The 25,928-nt window shown below is 32.8% G+C and overlaps 2 protein-coding genes and 1 long non-coding RNA gene across 3 annotated transcripts; 2 read left to right on the forward strand and 1 right to left on the reverse strand.

Moving 5' to 3' along the window:
* The first annotated feature begins 8,808 nt into the window (after positions 1-8,808).
* LOC148770129 (uncharacterized) lies at positions 8,809-9,865 on the forward strand. The gene is made up of 3 exons (XR_016031555.1): positions 8,809-9,135; positions 9,240-9,513; positions 9,844-9,865. It is a non-coding gene; the product is annotated as an uncharacterized LOC148770129 (long non-coding RNA).
* Positions 9,866-10,495: 630 nt separating this feature from the next.
* Positions 10,496-12,373, reverse strand: LOC148770130 (uncharacterized). The gene is made up of 3 exons (XM_088818999.1): positions 12,144-12,373; positions 10,747-11,644; positions 10,496-10,543 (listed from the first exon to the last, which is right to left on the reverse strand). Exons 1-3 carry the CDS (start codon positions 12,371-12,373, stop codon positions 10,496-10,498), a joined length of 1,176 nt encoding a protein of 391 aa, XP_088675125.1.
* A 2,558-nt stretch (positions 12,374-14,931) lies between these two features.
* Positions 14,932-21,346, forward strand: ATH9 (ABC2 homolog 9). The gene is made up of 11 exons (XM_013000039.2): positions 14,932-15,192; positions 17,099-17,379; positions 17,545-17,640; positions 17,748-17,848; positions 18,049-18,085; positions 19,001-19,219; positions 19,435-19,546; positions 19,892-19,983; positions 20,080-20,259; positions 20,481-20,594; positions 20,821-21,346. Exons 1-11 carry the CDS (start codon positions 15,006-15,008, stop codon positions 21,019-21,021), a joined length of 1,620 nt encoding a protein of 539 aa, XP_012855493.2. The 5' UTR covers positions 14,932-15,005; the 3' UTR covers positions 21,022-21,346.
* The last annotated feature ends 4,582 nt before the right edge of the window (positions 21,347-25,928 follow it).

The following is a 25,928-nucleotide window of genomic DNA, read 5'->3' on the forward strand; positions in this document are numbered from 1 at the left end:
TTTTCTGTGTACCCAAAAGAGAAAGCGTTGCTTTCTCCGGTTTTGGAAGTAATTTCTGGTCCAGTTGTTGGAATGAGTGCTGATAGGTTTGTTGAAATAAGTTCTGAAGGTAGTGAAGATGAGATTGAAGACGTGGAAGCAACACCTGTAAGTCATTAATACAATAAACCCTAAACTTCATACTTCCGTTCACATTGGAACATACTATATGTCAACTAATATAATACTATTGTATAACATGTTTCGTACTATTGTTTTTTTTAGTTGCAGCATGAGAAGAATAACATAAAAAGGAAGAGGGAGAATGTAACAGAAGAAGAAAATAAAGAAAAAAAATGCAGAGTAAGAGAAAGAAAGAAAAAGAGATAGAGAAAGAGAAAGAGAAGGAGATAGAGATAGAGAAAGAGCAGGAGAAAGAGAAAGAGAAAGAGAAAGAGACAGAGAGAGTGAATGAGAGAGAGAATGAGAGAGAGACAGAAAAAGAGAGAGAGACAGAGACAGAGAAAGAGATAGAGATAGAGGCAGAGATAGAGATAGAGGACAGGGAAAAAGAAGGAGAAAAAAATGAAGTAGAACGAGGACGAGAACGAGGAAGGTGAAGGAGAACGAAATGAAGAAAGAGAGAGAAATCAAGGAGACGAAAGTCAAAGTCAAAGGCCAAAGTTCCACGCATGCGAGGACGAGGACGAGGACGTGGTCGTAAACAAGTTCCTGTGTCCAAGGTTTCGGTTTCAGTCCCTGGGATCAATGTATTTATGATTATATTAGTATTACATTATTATTATTTTTTGTCATAATTGGTGTGATTTATTCGTTATATAGAATGCCGATTATTACCGGGGAAGAAAGGACTACGTACGTCGTGACCAAATATCCGAAGAAGAGAGGATATTGTTGGATCTGTTCTTGGAAAGTGTTGATTTAGGGTAAGAGCACAACCACCTTGATAGTACATGTTAATGTCTTTAATGGTATATGTCAAGTGAATACATAGTACATGTTGACTGCATGTTATAGTATGGAGTAACTTTGTACATAGTATAAGTTTTCTTATCCAATGGTACATGTTGACTGCATGTTATAGTATGTAGTAACTTTGTACATAGTATAAGTTTACATATCCAATAGTACATGTTGACTGCATGTTATAGTATGTAGTAACTTTGTACATAGTTTAAGTCTACTTATCCAATAGTATATGTTGACTACATGTTATAGTATATAGTAACTTTGTACATAGTACAAGTTTACTTATCCAATAGTACGTGGTTATGTCTTACTGTAGTGAAACTATTGTGGAGAGAGGCCCACATCAATTGACGGGAAGGCATATGTGCGAACTTTTATTTGATGAAATGCTGAGTGCAGAACACATAGATTTGTACTTGAATCTATTATGTTCCGAATCTATCATGAACCAGCATGGACATGAGATTGATTACCTTGACTCCGCTGCCCAGGTATATAGTGGTTTAACAAATAATTTTTCATACATTACAATGTTTATCTAATATTCTCTATTATGTTTCGTAGCAAGAGTTAATGTCGCGACCTCGGGTGGACGTAGAACGAATGAGCGATGCCAAGTTTGATCGTCTTCTCAATGATTTTACTATTTTTGGAACGATGGCTTTTGACAAGCTAAACACAGCAAATATCTTCAGTAAAACATTTGTCATGATACCTATCAATTCCAGTGAACACTAGTTCCTGCTTGTTCTGAACCCAATAGATAAATGTATTTACCATTGGAACTCCATAGGCTATTCTCCGAATTTCCCAGGAATTGCGAATTATGTCGTAAGCCCATATTCTTGTAATTAGTTATTCTTTATTCTTGCGAATTGTTGTAGACTAATATAATATTTTATTTTCGCAGGCCTCGTTTTACAGCAAGGTGATTGAAAGAAGGTCTGGGTTGGAGATACCATCGGAAGCTAAATGGGTTCATGGATGCAGACAGCAGGATGGGAACCTTGATTGCGGCTTGTTTGTCTGCATGTGGGCATATTGTCATGCTGTAGACAGTGAAGATATTTGGTTTAAGGCAAAAACTTGCGATATCAAAACACTTCGCCCAAAACTAGCAGCTATCTTTCTGAGGCATCGGGGAGTAGAAGTGGAAGCTAAATATGAAATAGATCTGGCGTTATTGTGAAAAAACTGGGAGTGGAAGTGTTTTGGGGTTCTTGTGTTTTTTTGTAATTAATTAATGAACAGGTGAATGTGTTTTTATGCCATAAACAATCTGTCCTTTTGTTGTAGAGCTAATAATACTATTGATTAGCTCTACTCGTACTTTTTCATTGTATACATTGTACTATATGTTTCGATGAAATGTACTTGCCTTTTGAACACATGGTACTTTATTTTGCGATTAATTAGTTTGTATAAAGAATATAAGCGTACCATAAAATGAGCAACAAATACTTTCTAGTCCATTCGAAGATACCTTGTCAACAATAGACTTGTACTTATTTAATGAACAAAGCGTACTTCACATGTGTATTCACGAAAAACTTACCATAATCGATGTTGATCGACTCCCACATTGTCTACATTATTGTTTTAGATGATTATTTTAAGGTAGGTGAGCATTATTGTTGCGTTTGGAATACAAGATCACATAAATATGTTGAATTTCATACATGATACTCATATACTATACAATATATTCATACAAGTCTACAATGCTCAAGTGTAAAACTAAAACTAGTATTTTCCTCAATTTTTACCATAGTCGATGTTGATCGACTCCCTCATTGTCTCCATTCATTCTTAATAGTCTTAAACTGAAGAGTTGTGTCTTAAAATGCGATCATATGGATGCATTGGCCCGACAATAATATATAGAGTGTAAAAATACTATATGAATGGCAAACATATACTTTATCAGTGAACAAATAGTACTATAGTCACGACTCACGTGTACTTTACCAACATATTCATTGTTCTTATTGATGAATAAAGCGTACCATATTTTTTGATGAATTGAATTGTACCAATTTCATTGACGTTTTAATGATCAATAAGTACGGGAGATACATAAATTATGTTTTAGATGATTATTTTAAGGAAGGTGAGCATTATTGTTGCGTTTGGAATACAAGATCCCATAAATATGTTGAATTTCATACATGATACTCATATACTATACAATATATTCATACAAGTCTACAATGCTCAAGTGTAAAACTAATAATTTCCTCAATTTTTACCATAGTCGATGTTGATCGACTCCCTCATTGTCTCCATTCATTCTTAATAGTCTTAAACTGAAGAGTTGTGTCTTAAAATGCGATCATATGGATGCATTGGCCCGACAATAATATATAGAGTGTAAAAATACTATATGAATGGCAAACATATACTTTATCAGTGAACAAATAGTACTATAGTCATGACTCACGTGTACTTTACCAGCATATTCATTGTACTTAATTGATGAATAAAGCGTACCATATTTTTTGATGAATTGAATTGTACCAATTTCATTGACGTTTTAATGATCAATAAGTACGGGAGATGCATAAATTATGTTTTAGATGATTATTTTAAGGTAGGTGAGCATTATTGTTGCGTTTGGAATACAAGATCCCATAAATATGTTGAATTTCATACATGATACTCATATACTATACAATATATTCATACAAGTCTACAATGCTCAAGTGTAAAACTAATATTTTCCTCAATTTTTACCATAGTCGATGTTGATCGACTCCCACATTGTCTCCATTCATTTTTAATAGTCTTAAACTGAAGAGTTGTGTCTTAAAATGCGATCATATGGATGCATTGGTCCGACAATAATATATAGAGTGTAAAAATACTATATGAATGGCAAACATATACTTTATCAGTGAACAAATCGTACTATAGTCACGACTCACGTGTACTTTACCAGCATATTCATTGTACTTAATTGATGAATAAAGCGTACCATCTTCACGAATAACCCGAACTTTACAAGCTTATACATTATACTTAATTGGTGAATAAAGCGTACTATATTCACGAATAACCCGAACTTTACCAGCTTATACATTGTACTCTTATGTTCACTAATTAAACAACAGTACATAGGTTTTACATAGCATGTAGACTGCAAATATTACTAGATTCAACACTATCAAACTATGAACTACTCCACCTTCAGAATTGCAATTCTTCACTTCACTTTCTTGATGGACTTGGTTCATCGACGCACTTGTAGCTTCATTTTCTTCACGATTTGAGTTGGAAAAAGTTTGCCCAACTTCAAATGGTTCACACCAATGGGAGTAGCCATGGTGTGGGCAACAGTAAAATAACCTTCCGGAATTCGAAATAGTTTCTGAAACCATGATTATTGTTTTCTTCCCACAATCAAGACGCTTGCATTTCCCTTTTTTGTATTTTAACCCACTCATTTGAGTGGTGCTACTCGAAGAAGCCATGAATTAGAAACAAATGAGCCTATGTGCCATTTATGGTCATATTATGACTTGACTAGTTCTGACAATAAGCAACGGCTATATTAGTTTGTAAAGGTCATAAATTGAGTAAGTCATACCATCCTATCTCATAGATTTAGTTTGTAACGGTCATAAATTGAGTAAGTCATACCATCCTATCTCATATCCAATACCATGTGTAAATAAAAATAGTACCATTAGACTGAAAATGATAAACCATCAATGAACAGAGTACCTAATACATAGTACAAACTACAAATAGCAAAAACATAGTGCAAATTAAACATAGTACAAAGTTCAAATCAACATAGTACAAATCACATAATAATAAAGTACAAACAGCCAGTTTTCATTCACTTCAATCACTTGAATAACATAATGGGCAATCATGTAAGCTCTCCTCCATCTTTTCCTCCCTGATGAAAAACATAAAATTTACATTAGAAACAAAACTAGTTAGTTTAAGTAACACAAATGCACACAGTATTTACATTAAAAAAAAATTGCTAGTCAGATTGGTTGTGTGCAAGTACGACGATTGTGTCCAGGCTTCCCACAACGAGTACACTTTAGTTTACGAGTTTGCACTTGTGAAGGAATTCTTTTTGTCTTTCTACGTCCCGGTCGAGTTCTCAAATCAGGTGCATTAACAAAGACATCGGGCGGAGCATTACACGCATCGTACAAGTCAAAGTCCTCATCAAACGAGGGAATTGGGTTAATCGTGAATTGATATACCTGTTTGTACGTATCAATATGAAAGCATGGATCAACAAACTCATATACTGAGTATCCTTTTGACTCCAAACATGCACATGCATGTTTGCATGGAAGTTTCTCTAATTGCCATGCTTTACAAGAACAAGTCTTGTGCTGCAAGTCAACCTTATACGACTTGTCCTCATCATATACCTCAAAAGCGGTACTACTTGATCTACAATATTTTAAGGAACGAGAGGCCATATGATTGATTGTTAATCTCTTTAGAATTTTCTTGCACAATATGCCAGTCATTGCCAAACTTTTTCCTTGTCGTTTAACTAGCATCTCCATTATTTGATCCGTATGTGATCAATCATGGATGGAACAGGCAAAGATCGGGCATCTTTAACCCAACCATTCCAATTTTCTGCCTGATTATTGTTCACGATTCCCCATCTTTCTCCAGAAAAATAGGCATTGGCCCAATGATTTGGATCAGAATTCGAAATAAATGATGCCGCGAGAGGCATAGATTGCACTATACGAGAAATAGTTGCATCGAACTCCTGCCGAGTAGGGGCATATGCAGCATTATGTAAAACACTCGCCCAATATAACTTGTTGTGCAATGGGTACTTCCTCAGGACCTATATTATTTTGAAACATGTTATACAAATGTATGAAACATGCTATACAAATGTATGAAACATGCTATACAAATGTATGAAACATGTTATACAAAAGTATGACACATGTTACACAAATGTATGAAACATGTTATACAAAAGTATGAAACATGTTATACAAAAGTATGACATGAGGTGACAAATGGTACGTTCCAATTTGCATATCAAAGAGAATCAAAATACCTGAGTTCTAAAGTTACACTACAAGAAAACTGTTTTTCCATAGCATATTACTATAGCGTTTTAGGACTGAATGCTATTATATAGTTGTTTTAATTTTACATCTCATTCATCACGGTAAAAAATAGCTATTATAAAAGCAATAAATATAAAACGCTATAAGATAAATAAATTTTAAGCGCGACTGTACTTTTAGTTTCGCGGGCCTCTAAAATATAATAAACCTAATTATTCTTATAGAAAAAAGTTAAAGAAAAATAAACAAAACACTTCCACCGTCAAAACTCATCGGTCAAAACACCAATTCTGTGAAACCTTTCAAATTCTTAAACGAAGGTGAATCTTGTTGAGGCAGCAAACGAAGAAAATAGGAGGCACGCGGCCGAGAAAAAATATTTTCTAAGGAGTTTTCTCTAAGATCTGTTATAGGCACGCGGCCGAGGAAAAATTCAGAATTTTTCCTTACCAGGTAATTTCTCGAATTATGATATATTGATTTTCATCTATTTTTCAAATTATTTGTTGTATTATGCTGGAATTACCGCTAATTTCATGTATTATTTACCTAATTAGTATTTTTGACATGAAAGGCATTACACCGTGAAGAGTTGAGAATTTGATAATTATCGACCATATCTGTTTGCAAATTTTATTTTCCAAAAAGATTGTCATATTTTGTATGTATTTTGTAGTTTTTTATTATTTAGTTTTCTTCGATTTCACGAGAAGATATAAAGAGTATATACTTCGTGATTATCTGAACTGAACTGGTTGTAGGAAAGGGGAAAAATCACTGGACTAAGATTGAGAGTTGTATGGTGGACTCAAATATTTGTTTTACAAATAACACCTATATGTACTTCAGGTACATACATCTGTTATAGCTATATACAAGAGTATATAAGTGTAAATAAATGTATATCTTTTCTACTGCCTCATACTTATACTTGCGTATCTCATTAGTACGGAATAAAGTTATATTATAAATTTCATGTTGCTTATGTTACTTACCATATTGGTTAGGTAATGACTAAGAAATCAATAGAAAATTATTTTAGACTTTTTTTTTTTATCTTCGAATTGAATCTGAGAACATGTGTTAAAGAGTATAAAGAAAATCCCGATTCTAAAAAAACTCGTATTAAATGATCTAAGGAAAATCCTGATTCTAATAGGCACGATTCGACATTGACGAGGAGTGGCAAAAGACAATTGTTTTTAAGTCAATGGGATGTTTATGGAGGGCTTCAAAGTCAAGGTTAGTCAAACAAATACAATTGGCAAAGAATGAGGATGAACGACTAGAACTACGACCAAATAACATTCAAAGTATGATGGAGTGGAAAAGGTTTATCAAAGAGAAAATAAGTCAAACATTTAAGGTACTATGTAAAATATTTACCATAATTTTATTTTTTGGTAAGTTTTTAGAGTTAAATTCATGTTATTAATTTTATATGAAACAACAGTAAGTTACAAATTACGGTAATGAATATTAAAAAGTATACCAATGTATTAGAATTTTAGGATACAAGCAGTAAGTACAAAGAGATTAGGAGCAAACAAATCTCACACACCTGCAGCAGAAATGGAATGACTCGACTAGCGGAAGACATGGTAATGCATATTCCATAATTAATCTAAATATTTGTACATTGTAGATAGATTTATTAATACCATTTTATGTTACAGAAAAAGAATAGTGCAGACTCGTCTTCAGTATCTAGGGTCGATGTTTGGATTAGGTCACGCACAAGAAAGGATGGTCAACCAGTAAACACATCAGTTTCATAAACTATTGTAAGGATTTATACTAATTTGTACTATAAAAATGTTTTTTAATTTGTGCAATGTTTTTAATTACTAATTTTTAATATTGGATATTTTTATATGCGTGAATCAGGAGAAGCTCAATAAATTTGAAAATGAGTCACCATCATCTTCAATTAATATCAGGGATGATTCTCTTTCCAAAGTTTTGGGACAAGACAAATATGGTCGATTAAGAGGAATGGGAAGAGGAATGACCATTAGTAAATTGATGTTGTTCAGTGCAAATGAGAAGTATATATCACAAATGGAAAATAGGATAACGCAATTGGAGAACTTGATCAAGAAAAATAATGCAAGTAATTGTCATTGTATAAATTTTGAAATATTATTACTTAACTACATCCAAACCTCTGGTGCTAGGTTAATCAAAGTGAAGAAGCGGACAAAGCATCTTCAAAGGTACTTTTCTATAGTTTAAATGATAACGTAAAACGATGATTCTCTACATGAACATTTAATTTGTATGAATATATTTATTAACATAGTATACCAGCTCTTTAAACTAAATGTATACACACATACACATAGCATGTAATAATTAGCAGTGCTTGAGAATTTGTTTACAAAGATTCTTACATAGTGATTAATTGTAGGATGATCATTTCGACTCAAATCAAGTTTGCAAGTTAGTAGATTGGAGAGGAACAAATGAAATTGTTGCCGAAGGATGTGTTATATCAATTGATCCAAAAGAACTCGTCAGTGGAATTCCCCTTGGACCTGATGCAATGAAAGTTTTGGTTGAAATTCTGATAAAACCAGATGTTTTTTTGTGGAGGCCTACTGTTAATATGAGCCTTATTCAACACGCTCAGGATAAGATAATAGATTGGCCTGCTGAGAGCGTTATTTTGCAAGTTCAGCAAGAGTCTAATGAACGAGACAACGTATATCTTAATTCGGTAAGAATGTGTTTTTTTTACTTGAAAATTTTGTAAAAGATAGCTATGACTAATATGAACTTATTATATTGTTGATAGAGTAACTCAAGGAACAAATGCAAATTGATTGATTGGAGGAGAGGGAAAGATGAATTGGTTGCAGAAGGCCGTTTACATTCGAATGACCCAAATGCATTAATAAATGATATTCCTCTTGGGCCAAACGCCATGATAGTTTGGGTGGATGTTCCAAAAAGTCCTGAAGCATGTTTATGGTGGCCTACATCACAGATGTCACTTATCACACATGCAATCAACTCTAAAATAGCTTGGCCTGCGGATAAAGTCATAATGGAATCGAATTCAGAAAGCGAAGGAAATATTTCATCCCCTGTGGTAAGAAGTTGTCTGTGTTTATGCCTATACATACAAATTGTGAATATGAATCTTATTTTCTTCTCCTTTTTATGTTTTATGATTTGTCATTATTGATTTGTTAGAGTGTGAACACTAACAATGTAAAGAAGTGCAAATTATTGGATATTACTGGATCTGGTAGAATAGTTGCAGAAGGACGATGGTCCTCAAGTGATCCGAAACAAGTTGTTCATTTTGTTCCCCTGGGTCCTAATGCAACGAGTGTTTGGATCGATACTCCAAAAATCCCCAGTGCGTCGCTTTGGAGGTCTACATCAGAGATGGAGTTTATTGACGATGCCATCGGCTCTATAGTAGCATGGCCCACGGATAAAGTATTATTAGTTTAAACATCTGGTAAGTAATATAACAGATTTTTACTTTTTTGGAGAAATGTATTTGTGACTTGCATGTCCTCTTACCTTTAAGAAAATCTTTATATATATTCAATATCGAGAAAACTTATATATAGATCGCCTTATAGTTGGGTAATACAGGTTGTAAAATGAGTTTTATGCTTGTTTGGTGGATTTATTTTGTTAGAGAATTGTAATGTTTAACTATACACATTCAGTCAATTTAGTTATATTTGATATACTGGATATTAGACTAGACTTAGGTCATTAATTTATCTTCTTTTTGTAATATTTGAATAAACACTATGTAATTTTATGTTTTTGTTAACAGGAAATAGAGAAATTAAGAGACTGCAATATGCACGGAAACTGATTTTGGAGTTCTTGAAATTGGCAGTGAAGATGATCATTTTTTCTTGTCTTATTTCAAACATTTATCTAAATTGATGTTTTTGAAGTTTATGACTTGAATGGTATTGAATCATATTAACAATGATTATTATTTTGTTTATGTTATTTACAAAAATCTTAGAAGTTATTATTTTTTAATGTTTTTTCAAATTGTAAATATTAGCGAAAAATAATAGCTACGCCAAAAATTCCAAAATTTGGGAGATAATTAAGAGCATTTATGAAATGCTACAAAAAATAAACCATAGCATTAAAATCAAAGTTATCATATATATTTGAAACGAATAAATCCTAATACAACACTACAACAAGCGTTATTATAAAGTTAACAATAGCATAATTACTGCACCACAAAATATAACCATAGCGTTTCTAAAACACTATCAATAATACATACAATAGCGGGAGCAATCTGCTATTGTACGATTAAAATAGCGTCTTTCTCATGCTATAGAAGACTTTCAATTAGATTAACAAAACGCTATGGTATGCACCTACGATAGCGTTTATTATACGCCAGAGAAACTTTATAATAGCGTTTTCCAGGAGTTATAAAATACTATAACACGACATTAAAAATACGCTATTGAATCTTCCATTACCATAGCGACGTAAAAACGCTGTAGAAAATTTCCAATATCATAGCACTTGTAAAACGCTATAGTATATCTCGGACCTATTATAGCTTGGGCGGAAACAGCGTTTGTAAAAACGCTATGTAATCCTACGATAGCGTTTTTCACGCGCTATGAATGGAGTTTTGTGTTGTAGTGTTATCCACCAAGTGTTGCAAACAATATGCATGGTGGCTACTAGGAAATACCAATGGGACGGCTTTAAGAAGCCCCGAATGACGATTAGAGAAAATGGTAAAAGATCTATTGTCATTGTGAACATCTAGAATTTGTTTCAATTTAATGCAAAACCACTCCCAGTTTTTATCATTCTCAGCATCAACAACTGTGTATGCCAATGTATATAAGGAATCATTTGGATCCTTGCACACAGCAGAAATCAAGCATCCTTTGTACTTATTTTTAATGTGAGTCCCATCCAAACATATCATCGGCCTACACCGACGAAAGCTGGAAATAGAACTCCCAAAACTAATAAATATTCGAATAAACTTTTGAGTAGCAGGTTCAATCTCATACTTTGCCATGCTACCAGGGTTATGCATTTTTAATGCACGACAATAGCGTCTCAGTTTATCATAGCATGTCGTCTCATCACCATGGATATCACGCATTGCTTTTTCTTTACCCCTCCATGCTGTGTAGTACTGAAGCTCCAGACCATAATCGTCTCGGATATCTTCTAACATACCACATGGTTTGTAAGCTGGTTGCGTTCTCAATTTTCGTTTCATAATTTGGGCAATCCATGTAGCATCGGCTTTAGGATGACCCCTTGTACGAAGAGTAGCATCACCACAAGTGTGCTCAAGATTGCACTTGCGAATGCTAAATAACTTATCTGACTTGTACAATGATGCATAAACCCTCCATTTGCAGTTTTCGTCAATGCATACTGCTATGATCTTTTGTTGATTATTTTTCATGTACTTAAATGATCGATTATTAGCAATAAAATAGTTTTTCAGCATATGCCTAAAATCATCAGGATCTTTAAAAAACTGATTCTCCCCACGGATGCAATGTCTCCATGCATCAATTGAATTTCCAAGCGGATTACCCTCGATTTCCATCGATTGATCGCCGCTTTTGGTTTCAAAAAAATTTTAAAAATGGATTACAATAGAGTGGAATCCAAATAACAATGTACATGAAAATATCATAACAATGCACTGGTTCCATAATATCTTCTCCATTATATAATACTAAGTTTTCCCACAAATAGTACCAAGTTTACCTATCACCCATACTTTTCAGATGAAGGTTACGTACTATCTTCCCCATTATATGATACTATGTTTTCCCACCAACAGTACCAAATTTACCTATCACCCATACTATTCAGATGAAGGTAACGTACTATCTTCCTCATTATATGATACTATGTTTTCCCACCAGCAGTACCAAATTTACCTATCACCCATACTACTCAGATCAAGGTTACGTACTGTAAGTACCATACGTCCATACCATATTTATATTAGCATGATACTATTATGTGCCATATTTTATACTATGTATCACACAATAATTAACAACCATAAAGAAATGCATTTCAGCAGTACAGAAAAAGATGGAGACCTACCAGCCATCGGTGCGAACCCTCTTTCCACGCGAATTAGCTTCATCTTTGCGGATCACGACAATGTCGACCACACTCATCTTCATTATCAGATGCAATGCAACCATATTCTCCACATCTTCATCACTGCCCAATGTCACATACAATCTTTCCTGAGGAGCCAAGTATTGGAGGATCAGTGCATCTGGATGGATATGATTCCATTTGTTGATAATAGCACCATATATCTCCATTAAGGTCGAATTACTTTTTATGGAAATAATGTGAAGTTGATTTTCGTATCGACAACTTCCAAGAATCACATTGGGTACATCATTAGATACATCATTTGTAGCCATTGTGAGGTGGGTGGGTTTTACAGTGATTCTTTCGCCGGAAAAAGAGGAAACCAGAGGAGAGAAAAGGAGAAGAAATAGAGAAGAAAGAGAGCAGATGAAGAAAGAAAGAGAAGATGAAGAGAGAGAAAAGCAGGAGAGAGAAAAGCAGGAGAGAGAAAAGGGTGAGAGTGAAAAGAGAATATAATAAAATATATAAAATTCACATTAGGGACTGATCTGCATGTCAGACGGTTTTCGGCGTTGACTTTTTTTTTTTGCTTTTTTATTTTTTTTCTTTCGGATTTTTTCGCCGGTTTCTGGCGGTCTCGGGCATTGATTTTTTTTAGTGTTTTATTTTTGTTTGTTTTTTTTTACGTCCGCCGCTAAACGTTGACCGTAATTGTACTGTCACTGAGAGTAAATTAACGTAATTATACTATCAATGACAGTAAGTTAACGTAATTGTACTGTCATTGACAATACATTTATGTAATTGTGCTGCCCTTGACAGTAAATTAATGTAATATTATTATTATTATTATTATTTTGTTTGATTTGTTGACAAGTCAACGTAATTATATTACTGTCGTTGACAGTAAAATAGCTGTAAACACAATAATATTACTGTCAACAACATCAATATTATTATTTTTTTGGGTTTTTTGTTTTGTTTAAGTTATTCACGGAGTAACGTAATAATATTACTGTCTATTATTGTAATATTACTGTAAACACAATAATATTACTGTGGTTGACGGTAATATTACTGTTGTTATAGTAATATTGCTGTCAACCACATCAATATTATTATTTTGTTTGGATTTTTTGTTTGTTTGTGTTATTCATGGAGTAACGTAATAATATTACTGTGGCTGACGGTAATATTATGTTGTTAAAGTAATATTACTATCACTCACAGTAATATTAATTCTTTTGGTTTTTTATTATTTTTACATTTGTTGAACGGTCAACATAGTAATATTACTCTATTACACAATAATAATGAGTTTTGTTGTGTTAATATTACTGTGATAGAGATTAATATAGCAATATTACTGTGTTAAACAGTAGTTTAGTTTAATTTTACTCTGTTTAACAGCAATATAGTTAATATTACTGTCAATCACAGCAATATTGTTGTTTAAACGAAAAAAAAGGTTACAGAAAGAAAGAAAAGAAGAAAAAAAAAAGAAAAAAGAAAAAAAAAATATCGAAAAAGTCAACGCCGGAAACCGGGGAAAAAATCCAGAAGGAAAAAAAAATTGAAAAGTCAACGCCGGAATCCGGCAGACAAAAAAAAGTTTTTGAAAAAAAAAATTTTGAAAAAAAAAAGTTTTGGGTCAAAATTGAATAATTTGTGAAATTTGGGTTCAAATTAAGGTTAAATAAAGTTATGGATGAAATTGGAGCATATTAAAGTATGAGGGGTTATTTTAGTCCTTTACAAAAATCTGGACCATGTGTGGACTTATTGGTAAAAGAGTTTTTTGTCTTGATCTCTTTATAAATAAGTACCCATTAATGGGCTTATTTGTAAAGACCCAAATATACTATTCTAACTAATTAATAATTAAATATTAACTAAACCAATAATTAAATAATAAACTAAATAATATATCGTATCAACCAGCTGCGAGAACGTCTCCAGTCCCCGCAATTGCTCCCCATGGGGTTTCGGCGGTCAGAACGGCGGCGCCGCCGGTGGAGGGGATGTCGAACAATGTATGAATCGTTGATGCCGTGTGCGAGCGCGACGGTGGTGTCGGCGACTAGGTTTTGAGCGGCGAGACGAAGTGAGGTTGAGTGGTGGGACGATGAGGCGATGGTGGTGGTCAGTAAGGATCTGGCGGAGGTAGTGGTGGGCGGCGGGGGAGAGGCAGCGGTGGTGGTCGGGGCGGAGATGGTGAATTTGGGAGAGAAAGAGAGGGATCGCCTGTGGGTGGGGCCAGTGGAGAGAGTGAGAGTACGTACTCGGATAAATGAAAAATGAGATTATGGTTTTTAAAAAGTAAATTGACAATTAAAGGTAAATTTGGACTTATAAAAATAACATTTTGATATAGAATATTAGCTAATGAAGTTTTCTCTAATCATTTTTCACAAGGTGATTTTCCTTAACTACATATACTAGATGATGAGTATTGCTAAATTTCCCTATAATTATTTGCAGCAAAAGGTCCTAATGTGGGTATTTGCATATATCGTATGATGAATATGTATCTCGAATAGACGAGTAGTCTTTTTCAATAAATTTTAAAAATATAATATAAATACTGGGAAATAAAAATATAATGAAACTCAATAAGAATTCATTGAACCGGCCCCAACCACAAATTTATGAAAAGAAAAAAAACCGGTCCAACTACCTACCAATTGACTGGCAATTCCATCATGTCATTTCCATTTTAAAACATATTTGTTTTTACTTTTACTTTTCTTTTTACACACGTTTTGAAGTTTAGGGTAAATGCTATAATTAAGGTAATTGTGAATTGTAGGAGCTGCAACAATTCGGAGAAAAAATTGGGGAAGGAAAACACACAGAAAAATGTCAGTCAGATCCTTTTGGCGCGCCAAAACTAAGGTACTTTTGGCGGCTACTGCGTTAGGAGGAGCTGGCGCCGGCGCGGCGGCAATTGCGAACTCCGAGGATCCGGCTTCCGCTCTCAAGCTTTCTACCGCCGTTCCCCTCCGCCTCCTCCGTGATGCGGCCACTGCTGCCACTATTGCCTTCGGTACGATTTAGCTCCCAAAATTCTTCCTATCTTAGTATCTTTGGATTATCATGTATATTAAGTATAATCCGAATGCTTTCTGGAGAAGATAAAATGAGCTATTTTTTATTTCTCTCACTGTAGTTGGATAATCAAATAGGAAGCTGTTAAATTGATTGAAGATGTCGAATCTTATTTGTGGTCGGCGTAAAATTATTTTGCTACTTATTGCTGGAACTGTGATATGACAAGATACCCCTTTCACACTTTTTGCGTATAGGCTAACCGGACGCATTAATATTAATGCCTGCTACTCATTATCTGATATTGATCTTAATTCTGATTTCTAATGACTTCCTATATTCACATTTGAGATACATTCATTAAGCTAAGGCAAATTTGCGTTGAAGAAGTGATGTTTACATCTCCTTTTTCATTTTTACGTATTCATTCTATAAGCAATAGAGCTGAGTTGAACTTATAGAATGTCTGAAATTTGACTATCTTGCTCCGCATTGCATGACATCATAGATATGGTCCTTTGTTAGGATATGCAAAGGATTGTTTCTCTCAGGGAAGTTTGCCTTTAACATCTTAGTTGACCTAACATATCAAAGTTGTTTCATTCTGTATATGAGAAAGCCATATCCAGGGTCTCTTTGATTAGAACTAGTGCAGAAATATTTTCCAGGGAAGAATCAAATACCATTTAAGAAATAGATTTAATTTTTCCGATTCTTCGATTAATGAGGATTTAATCTTAGGAGGCTACAATTTGAGGGTTTCTGCAGATATCATCACCTTAGAGCAGAAGAAGTTTTGGAAAAGGGTTGTTACTCGATAGACAATATATTTTGATTAAATACTTCAAGAAAGTTGGGTACTAATGTGGAGAAATATTTTAGTTTGATGTTGATGACTCGAAGTATTACTGGATTGGAGTTTGGCGAAGTGTTTGAAAGGGATGGGGAGAGTGGGATGTGCGTTCTGGGATCATTTAAACAAATCACATTGTGTGAATGAGCTAGATTTTGTCCCTTCAAATGTGGGGCATTTGATGCGTGAAGTAACAAATTTAATGTTTTTCTGACTCGCCGTTTGGCGATTTTAATGTGTTAATTATCAAGGGGCAATCACTTGATCGCTGAAGTTTAGTTACGTTGGATTTTCTAAAAAGCTAGGTTTATGTGCAGCACTTTTTTAACATTAGGACTAGAGTATATCAAGGATTGAAGGCTAGTCGACAATCGACATTACTTGTTTTGCTTGCTTTAAAAATGTACTGAATAGGTTTTTTTTTTTTCTTTTTTTCTTTTTTCTGTACTATCATTTTCCCTTTCCTGCTTCTTTATATGGGAAAATATGCTTGCTGTGAACATGATTCATATGTCTTAACTGAATGTTGGCTTTTATCTTTAATAACTTGGGCAGATTTGGATTTATGTCTTTAAGAATTTGTTTAGGCTGGCCTTTGAATATAAAAATTCTATTCATTTTATGAGTTGAAGAACATTCCTTCCCTTAATGTTCTCTCAAATAGTTAGTGTCTGACACTGATTAACTTATCAGATCTACTGATGGGCCTAAGATGATTGGAACAGCTTCATTGATCTTGGGCCGGCTCAAGTAAGGAGATTGTTTGAGCTGGAGTTAGTCAATGTCGAGCGTGACTGAAAAGTTCATGTTCCTGATGTATGAGCTGGCTCACAATTCACAAGCGTTAGTTCATAAATAAATAGAACATCAAAATGAGATGGCCTAGGTCCTACTTTGTTGACTTGCTATATTTCTCCTTCTCATATATTTTTCTTTTTGGCTAAATAAGTTTTTAGGTTCTTGAATTTGAATATGTAGGAATCAATTTAGTATATGTGAGCTTGTTTGTAGCATTTTACTGTAGATCTGATGTTATACGATGTCTTCTTAGATTATGAGTACTCACTCTTGGGGCTCCCCGAGGGGAGCGTGGAAAGGGAAAGAGTTAAACGTGAAGTTCATACAAGGAGTGCACAAAGGCTTCAAGATCTATGCTTTAAAAATGGTGGGATATACATTAAACTAGGTCAGCATATTAGTCAGCTGGAATATTTGGTGCCAGAAGAGTATGTTCGGATAATGAGACAATCAATGTTGAATAGATGCCCGGTTTCATCATATGACCAAGTGCTTGAAGTTTTCAAGAAAGAGCTTGGAGGGGCACCTGAACAAGTAAGTGTCCTCAATTCGTTTAAAGTAGTCATTCAAACTTGTATATTTCTTCTAGATCGATCAAGAATTAACACGATGGTAGGTAAATGGATGTTAACATCTGTTCTTGTCGTTAACCATGTCGTATTATCATTCATATAGCTGATCCAATTTTTTTCTTGACAGATCTTTGATAAATTTGATCCTGTCCCCATAGCAAGTGCTTCTTTGGCACAGGTCCACATTGCCCAAACTCACGACGGACAAACCGTTGCTGTGAAGGTAAACATCAACCTTCGTACATGTGTTGTTGATATTTTTAATGATTGGTTAACTGTTTTTTTTTTTTTTTTTTACCTTTTTAACTATTTGATTTGATTCTACTTCAGGTTCAGCATACTCACATGACAGACACTGCAGCAGCAGACTATGCAACTGTGGAATTAATCGTTAACACTTTGCACCGGCTCTTTCCTTCATTTGATTACAGGTTTTGAAATGGATTTTTATCAAGACTTTCTCTTAAGGTCCTTTGGATTTGGAGTGCTGGTGGTTCTGGAGTCGTGTTTAGAATATAAATGACTGTTAATATCTGTCACATAATACTGTATGTTGTGCAATGTTTCACATGTTCTTGTTAATGTTTTTCCCTTGCTGTGAAGAAGTTTAATTTTATCAAGACTTTTGCAGGTGGTTGATTGATGAAGTGAAGGAAAGTTTACCCAAGGTTTGTTGCTCCGCTTTGTATTATTTTTTATTTCCCATCCTTGTTTGAGATGATGCCTTTCACTGTACACCGATTATACAAGGCATAACCATATTATTTACGACGTATCTCCTTTTGTGTCACTAAGTACCTTCTACATTTTCTTGAATACTGCATCATCAAAAACGTATTTTATTTTTTTGGTGATTTAGAAAATTCTTCCACAAACTTGTTTTAAAGTGCGATCCGATCAATTTGTGACAATATTTAGAATGAAGTGGTATTTCATGCTTTTATAATATCTGATTAAGTAAGCACTCAGGTAAGAAACAAGACTGTTTTCCACTACTATGAACAGCTCAAGGTCTATACTGTGATAGTTTTGCACTTTATCTTTATTCTTGGTCATATTTGTGACTTGGCTTGTATAAGTTTTATATGTTTTTTTCCGAAAGTTCAACCTAATAAACTGCATGCATCATTACTATGCTGACATTCAAGAGTATAACAATCCAGAGTAAAAGTAAAAAAATGTGTGATGTATGTAGCTTTTGGCTCAAACTGCAGTTTTCTATGGTTATAAGTTCTTGAACAGTGCACTCCGATCTCCCATGTTTTTAATGTATGTGGACTGGAATTTCCGCCGAGTTTGGTCAGCAGTTTCAAAATGTTAGACTTTCCACGTCTATAGTCAGGCTCATACATATCTTACTAATTTCATTTCCTAATCCTGACACTTATACAAATATCGTGTTCGTTTTACATGCAATAGTGTTGTTGTTGACTTGTTATTGTTGGTTTCTGCTTCGTTCCAAAGTTCCAATCTATATTTCTTGTCCAATTCTAGGGAAAGGTTTCTGACAATTACTACAGTTTCTTGGGAGTTTAATCTCTTCGAATAAACCAGTCTTTAATGAGTTACAATGAACTTCTCAGGAGTTAGACTTCATGATCGAGGCCAAGAACAGCGTAAAGTGCTTGGATAACTTTAGGAAGTTCTCTCCACATATAGCAGAATATGTTTATGCTCCTCAAATACATTGGAACTTGAGTACCTCAAAGTTGTTGGTGATGGAATATATTGACGGAGCACAAGTAAATGATTGTAGAGCTATTAAGAAGATGGGTGTTCAACCAAGTGATGTTTCGAAATTGGTACGTTTTTCTGCTTCCTCTATCAGATTGCATTAGGAAATTTGATTTCCATTACCATTACAGTATTTTATTGATTTTGGTTATCCATTATCATTTGACATCTGATAGAACTATATCAATGGCTTAAATCTTTAATTACATTGCTCCAAAAGTTTCTAATGCATCAGCTATGTTTTTAAACTACGTAGAGTAATATGTTGATTTACTCTATGCAGTTAAGTCAAGCTTTTGCTGAAATGATGTTTAAGCATGGTTTTGTGCATTGTGACCCGCATGCTGCGAATGTGCTAATTCGTCCTATGCCTTCTGGCAGTAGAAGCATTCTTGGTGAGCCACTTCTATATCTTTTAGTATGGACCGTTTACCTTTAGACATGCATCGAATCTTTAAAAACGGAGTTAATTCATTTGACTGAATCATGCACGGGTGTATCACCTATATTCCGGTTTGGTCTTAATTTTTGCATGTAGGTTACACATCTCCATTCCGATATTTTTTTGTAGTGGTAATATAGTTCAAGAACTCACATATTTTTCACAACTCAATTAGGAAACTGTGTACTAATAGAAAAACTAATGAATTTGTGATTTTCTTGCAGCGTATTTAAGTTGAATTTAGGCATGTTTATTTACTGGCTTAACTTGATATTCCCTTTTCTTTTTCCGTGCTTAGGAAAGAAAAAACCGCAGTTGGTACTTTTGGACCATGGTTTATACAAGGAACTGGACGTCTCCACTCGAATTAACTATGCTTCGCTGTGGAAGGTACATGCTTTATAAAAAAAATGTGCATTTTTTTCCGTTGGGGTTTTCTCAGTCTGAAAAACTCATTCGGTGATGTAATTTTGACATACTTTACAGGGTTTGGTATTTTCCGATGCCAAAGCAATTAAAGAAAATAGTGTGAAATTAGGTGCCGGAGAGGATCTTTATGTGCTGTTTGCCGGTATTCTTACAATGAGGCCATGGAATAAAGTTATTGATCCAGCTGTGGATCATCTTGTTGTACATGGCACTGCTAGTGATCGTTCAGAACTCCAGGTGACAATCTCTTAAAGTTTCTTTTCTGGTGATAATGTAGTTTCAGTTTCAATAGATTTGGTTTTTGTTTTGTTTTAACTATTTACAATTACAACAGAAGTCTAGCTAAAAGAAACTGCAGTTATATTTGTGGAGTAATTTTTTTTTTTCTTTTTACAACCTGCAGTTTCTAACTGATAGTACCTATTCATTATATTCTTCTTCTTCTTCTTTGTTTGCAGATGTATGCTTCACAATATTTTCCGCAAATCACAGAGCTTCTGAGGAGACTTCCTCGTGTGATTCTCTTAATGCTAAAAACAAATGATTGCTTACGCGCGGTTAATAGAGAACTGGTATGATTACATCCTTTAATTTTGAGATTATCATTTAAAACTCTCTGCCTGAAATTGGTTTTTCTGCTATTTTTGTCGAGTGGTCACTGACTCAAAATTTCGTACATATTGTGATTGAGTTGGAAGCTTCCATTATATCATGATCCTTACAAGCCACCCATTATATATATATATATATATATATATATATATATATATATTTATTTATTTATTTATATTGAAACAGATGGAAGGATCTTCTCTCGAGACATTCTTGATTGTTGGAAGAGTTTCTTCGGAAGCAGTTATCGAGTCAAGATTGTTGCGCAGCAGATCTGTTCTATCCAGATTTCGGGTCTGGTTTGAGGAGTGCATATTAGATGCTCGGTTATTTGGAATGCAGTTTGCCCTCTGGCTTTTGAAAATTCAAAAAGCTTTGACATTCTGAGGGGAAGAGTAATCTATCGGAATCATTGAAACAAAACTCAATTATTATATGGGTGCAGATTTTACGTTCTTTATTTATAATGAGGCTAATCTATTCATTTAAAAAGATTTAATCAGCTTAGGGACTTGCCAATTTATTTACTTTTTTCTTTCTACTTTTACTATGAAATTGTAAAATACCAAATGCAGTGTTTTGTCAACATAAAGCTTCATCTTTTAACCAGATTAAGCAATGCTGTAAAGGTACATAATAAGATGCTATTGTGATTTGTATAACGAATCCGCGGTGGGATAAAAAGCCTCGTTGGCGTTCTGACTATTCTTAATTCATGTTATCTGAGTTTTCGTTTGTTTGCCTGGGACTGAGTTGGTTTTTACCAGGCAACCGACCAATTACCGACAATATTTTTAAGTGGATAACAAATTTTTAACCGACTCATTGGATCAGGTTGAAATTTTTGACCAACCCATCTATAATGGGTCGGTTGATGGGTTTCTAATATTAAAACTTGATTGATCGATAATTATCGATCAACCAACTATATTAATAAAATTTATTAAAAAAATATAAAATTAAAGGTGTGGTTTTCTAAGTGTTCTGGAATTATCAAAAATAATTAGGATTTTAAACTATACAAAAAAAATCAACAAGGAAAAACAGTTGGATCTAAATCTTCCACAAAAAAATGGGAATGTGAATGTTTGGAATTAGTTTGAATTTTAGAAATATATTTTTAGTGAATTGCTATGAACTATTTTGAACTAAAAAAATATTAACTTAAGATCAAAAAAAGTATAAAATAAAATTTTGATTGAGAATATACTTAGATGATATATTATAATTACTTAAATATGTTTCTATATTCAAGCCATATCAACAAAAAAAATGATTCTTTTTTGTATTAATATAAATTAATATTTCGTAAAATAGTAGCTTTTTAAGTTATATTTTATAAGTTACATTTTTCTTGATTGCAATTACTACTTTTAAATTACAAAGTGTATTATTTATTGAAAAAATCATAGTTTATAAAAAATAATTCTAGCAATGGAATATTCCATCTCATCTTAAAATGATTCCGTTAAAGTTATCAAATCTATACAACAAGAATGGTAATGAGATGGATTATAGAGATGAAGGATGAAAATGAGACAATTGAGATATGGGAACTAAAGTTGTACTAATTGTTAAGACGAGGAATCATTAATGAGATTTTGCTGTTTTAGAATATAATCATATATAGTGTGTTGCAATGGTAAATATTAGGGTAAATTACAAGCGCTCCCGAAGTAAGATATATTTATGAAAAAACCCCTTATTTTTTCATAATTACATCGACTCTTGTAATATGTCGATTTCTTGTATTAATTAGTAGGAGGTGGGTGTAATGTTTTTACAAATTATAGGGTGCTGAATGTAATTTTTAAAACATAAATAGTTTGTTTTGTAATTACACTTTACTATAGGGAGGTGGTTGTAATTTACTTTAAATTATATACCATCGAGAACTTCACTTTGAAGCAAAAGGACGTGTTCCGAACATTGCCTCTGTGGACCAAAAAGGCTCATAGGTACTTGCACTTTATAAACTTTTTTATGCTAAATATCTCTTGATATTTTTTATATGACATGTTTCTAATGCTCTTCAAAGCGCGTCCACCTCACTCTCTTCCTACAATTTTTCTTTTCTTTATTTTTTCCCTTTCACTTTTTAGTTAAGACTTAAAAAATAGTTTAGATCTAATTAATGAATCATTAGAAGTAAATTATATCACATAGGGCTTAAATGCACGTTCGTCCCCAAGAAAAACAGTCTCTCAATTAAACTCATCTCCATGTCTTTAGTCTAAAATACCCTCCATAATATAATTCTTATCAATTTCATCTATTATGCTCTAACTTCCTTAATGTTACACATTGACCTCGGATTTAAACAAATATATCACATTAACCCCCAAAATATATTTTTTTCAGAAAATATTTTTTTTTTCTGAAATTTTTTTTTCCGGCCAGATTCCGGCGTTGACTATTTTTTTTTTTTTTGAATTTTTTTTCCTAAATTTTTTTTCCGACCGGTCAACTACCGCTGGTCTTCGGCCTTAACTTTTTTTTCAATTTTTTTTTTCTTAGAAAAAAATATTTTAATTAATATTACTGTCTTGGCTACTAAATTACTGTTTGGAACAATAATATTTTGAATATTATTTTCCCGAACACTAATATTATTGTCTAAGACAGTTAAATTACTGTTAGAATTTAGCAGTCAAGGCGGTAATATTAATTAAAATAATTTTTTTAAGAAAAAAAATTTCAAAAAAAACAGAAACAGTCAATTAACAGTTAAATTACTGTCTCCGACAGTTAAATAACTGCTGGAGACAGTAATTTAGCAACGAATACAGTAATATTAATTAAAAATATTTTTTTTAAGAATAAAAAAGTCAATTAACAGTTAAATTACTGTCTCTGACAGTTAAATAACTGCTGGAGACAGTAATTTAACAACGAATAAAGTAATATTAATTAAAATATTTAAAAAAAATCAATTAACAGTTAAATTATTGTCTCCGACAGTTAAATACCTGCCGGAGACACTAATTTAGCAGCGAAGATAGTAATATTAATTAAAATATTTTTGAAGAAAAAAAAAGTCAATTAACAGTTAAATTACTGTCTCCGAGAGTTAAATAACTGCCGGAGACAGTAATTTAGCAGCCAAGACAGTAATATTAATTAAAATATTTTATTTAAGAAAAAACAAAATTAAAAAAAAAAAAAAAAAGTCAACACCGAAGACCCGGCGGTCAACGGGAGTTGTCCGGCCGGAAAAAAAATTTCAGAAAAAAAAAAGGTTTTCAAAAAAAAAAGAAAGAAAGAAAGAAAAAAAAAGTCAACGCCGGAGACTGGCGGTCTCCGGTGGTGGCCGGTCAAAATTAAAATTAGAGTTAAAATTGGTTAATTGATGAAATTGGGCTAAATTGGGGTGTAAATCATGAAATTGAAGTTGAATTGAGTTTCAATGAATTGGAGGTAATTTTAGTATATATAAAATGATTTTTCTTATTTGCAAATAAGTTTAAATGAATTGGATTTATTCGAAAGACAAAAAAGTTGGATGTCTCTCTTTTAATTAAGTGCCCTTGTCATGGGCATGTTTGCTATTTGCCCTAGATTAAGATTTAACTTAACTCGCACATTCCGTAAATATTAAACGCGCAATTAAATAGTATTATTCAATATATATATTAGTGGTTATTTTAACTTGTCTTTTGATTAATTTCGCATGTGGTGACTAATAAGAAAAAACAATAATTCTTAGGAAGTAGCTATTAATAAAATAAATAATGTTGGAACTTTCCTGATTTTTTATCATTAATATTGAGTAATATTAATTAAACTAGTAACTCACCCGTGCGATGCACGGGAAACAATTCTAAGTTCAATTTTTTTAATGCCTAAAACCCGTCGATGATGTAAATCAAACACCTTTGCGAATGAAAAGAGGATTCTAATGCGATTCATGGGGGTAATATAAAAAATGAAAATAGTTTTTAGATAAAATAATTGAACGAAAACTTTGAATAATTGATATATATTACGGTATAATCTATTTTTTTTAAATAATATCAATTTCATTTGATTGAAGTACCGAGATAAACAAAATAAATGATAAAGAAAATATAAAATACGAAAAACTGTGAAATGAAAATAAGATACATTATCTGACCCATACACTCGGATCCTTAACAGAAAACTTAATTATCAAAGTAGTGTATTACAACACATGCATTGACATTGCCTATAACTCATCCAATACCTTGCAAGTAACATGGACATTTTTCATTGTTCAAATACAATAAATGATACACATTACTGAAACATAAATCACCTGAAAGTGTAAGAAATAAATACAATTATTACCAAATTACATTGATTTAGAAAAGAAAAAAAAAAAAAACTTTCCTAAACTGCAAATAAACTTAACACGACAATAATTATACATATAAATAATACAAATAATAAATGTGTATCTGAATCACAATATACAACATTTGATATACATTCATATTTCCTAAAAAACTTCCTTGTAAACAACATTGCAGGTAATATTAGTCGCCTATTTCGGGTTGATAACAAAAAGGAAAAATACTAATACTAATACTAATACTAATAATAATACGCATACTGATATTCACACCGATACTAATATTGATACTACTACTGATATTAATATTGATAATCATATTGATATTGATACAACTACTGATACTAATAATGATACTAATACTGAGACAATATACTTATACTCATACTAACACTGATACTGATAATGATGTTGATGTTAATACTGATACTAATATTGATACTTGTACTAATACTAATATATTAATACCTACACTCATACTAATACTCATACTAATATTGATATTAATATTAATATTGATACTAATAATGATACTAATATTAGTACTGAAACTAATACTGATATTGATAGTGATAGTGCTACTGATATTGATACTAATACTAATAATCATACATATACTCATACTGATACTAATATTGATACGCATACTGATACATTGATACTCATACTGATATTTATACTTATACTTATACTGATACTCATATTGATACTGATGCTAATATTGATATTGCTACTGATACTAATACTGATAACCATGTTCATACTCATATTGATACTGATATTGATACTCATCTAATACTGATACTGATAATGTTACTAATACTGACACCAATATTGATACTGATATTTGAAATTGCTACTTATACTAATACTAAGGTTGATACTAATATTATTATTAAAAATGATACTAATACCGATAAGGATACTTATACTCATACGGATACTCATATTGATATTGATACCAATACTTGTACTGATACTC

This window comes from Erythranthe guttata, chromosome 6 (assembly GCF_056151865.1).
Source record: "Erythranthe guttata isolate IM_541 chromosome 6, IM_541, whole genome shotgun sequence".
NCBI classification, from domain to species: Eukaryota; Viridiplantae; Streptophyta; class Magnoliopsida; order Lamiales; family Phrymaceae; genus Erythranthe; species Erythranthe guttata.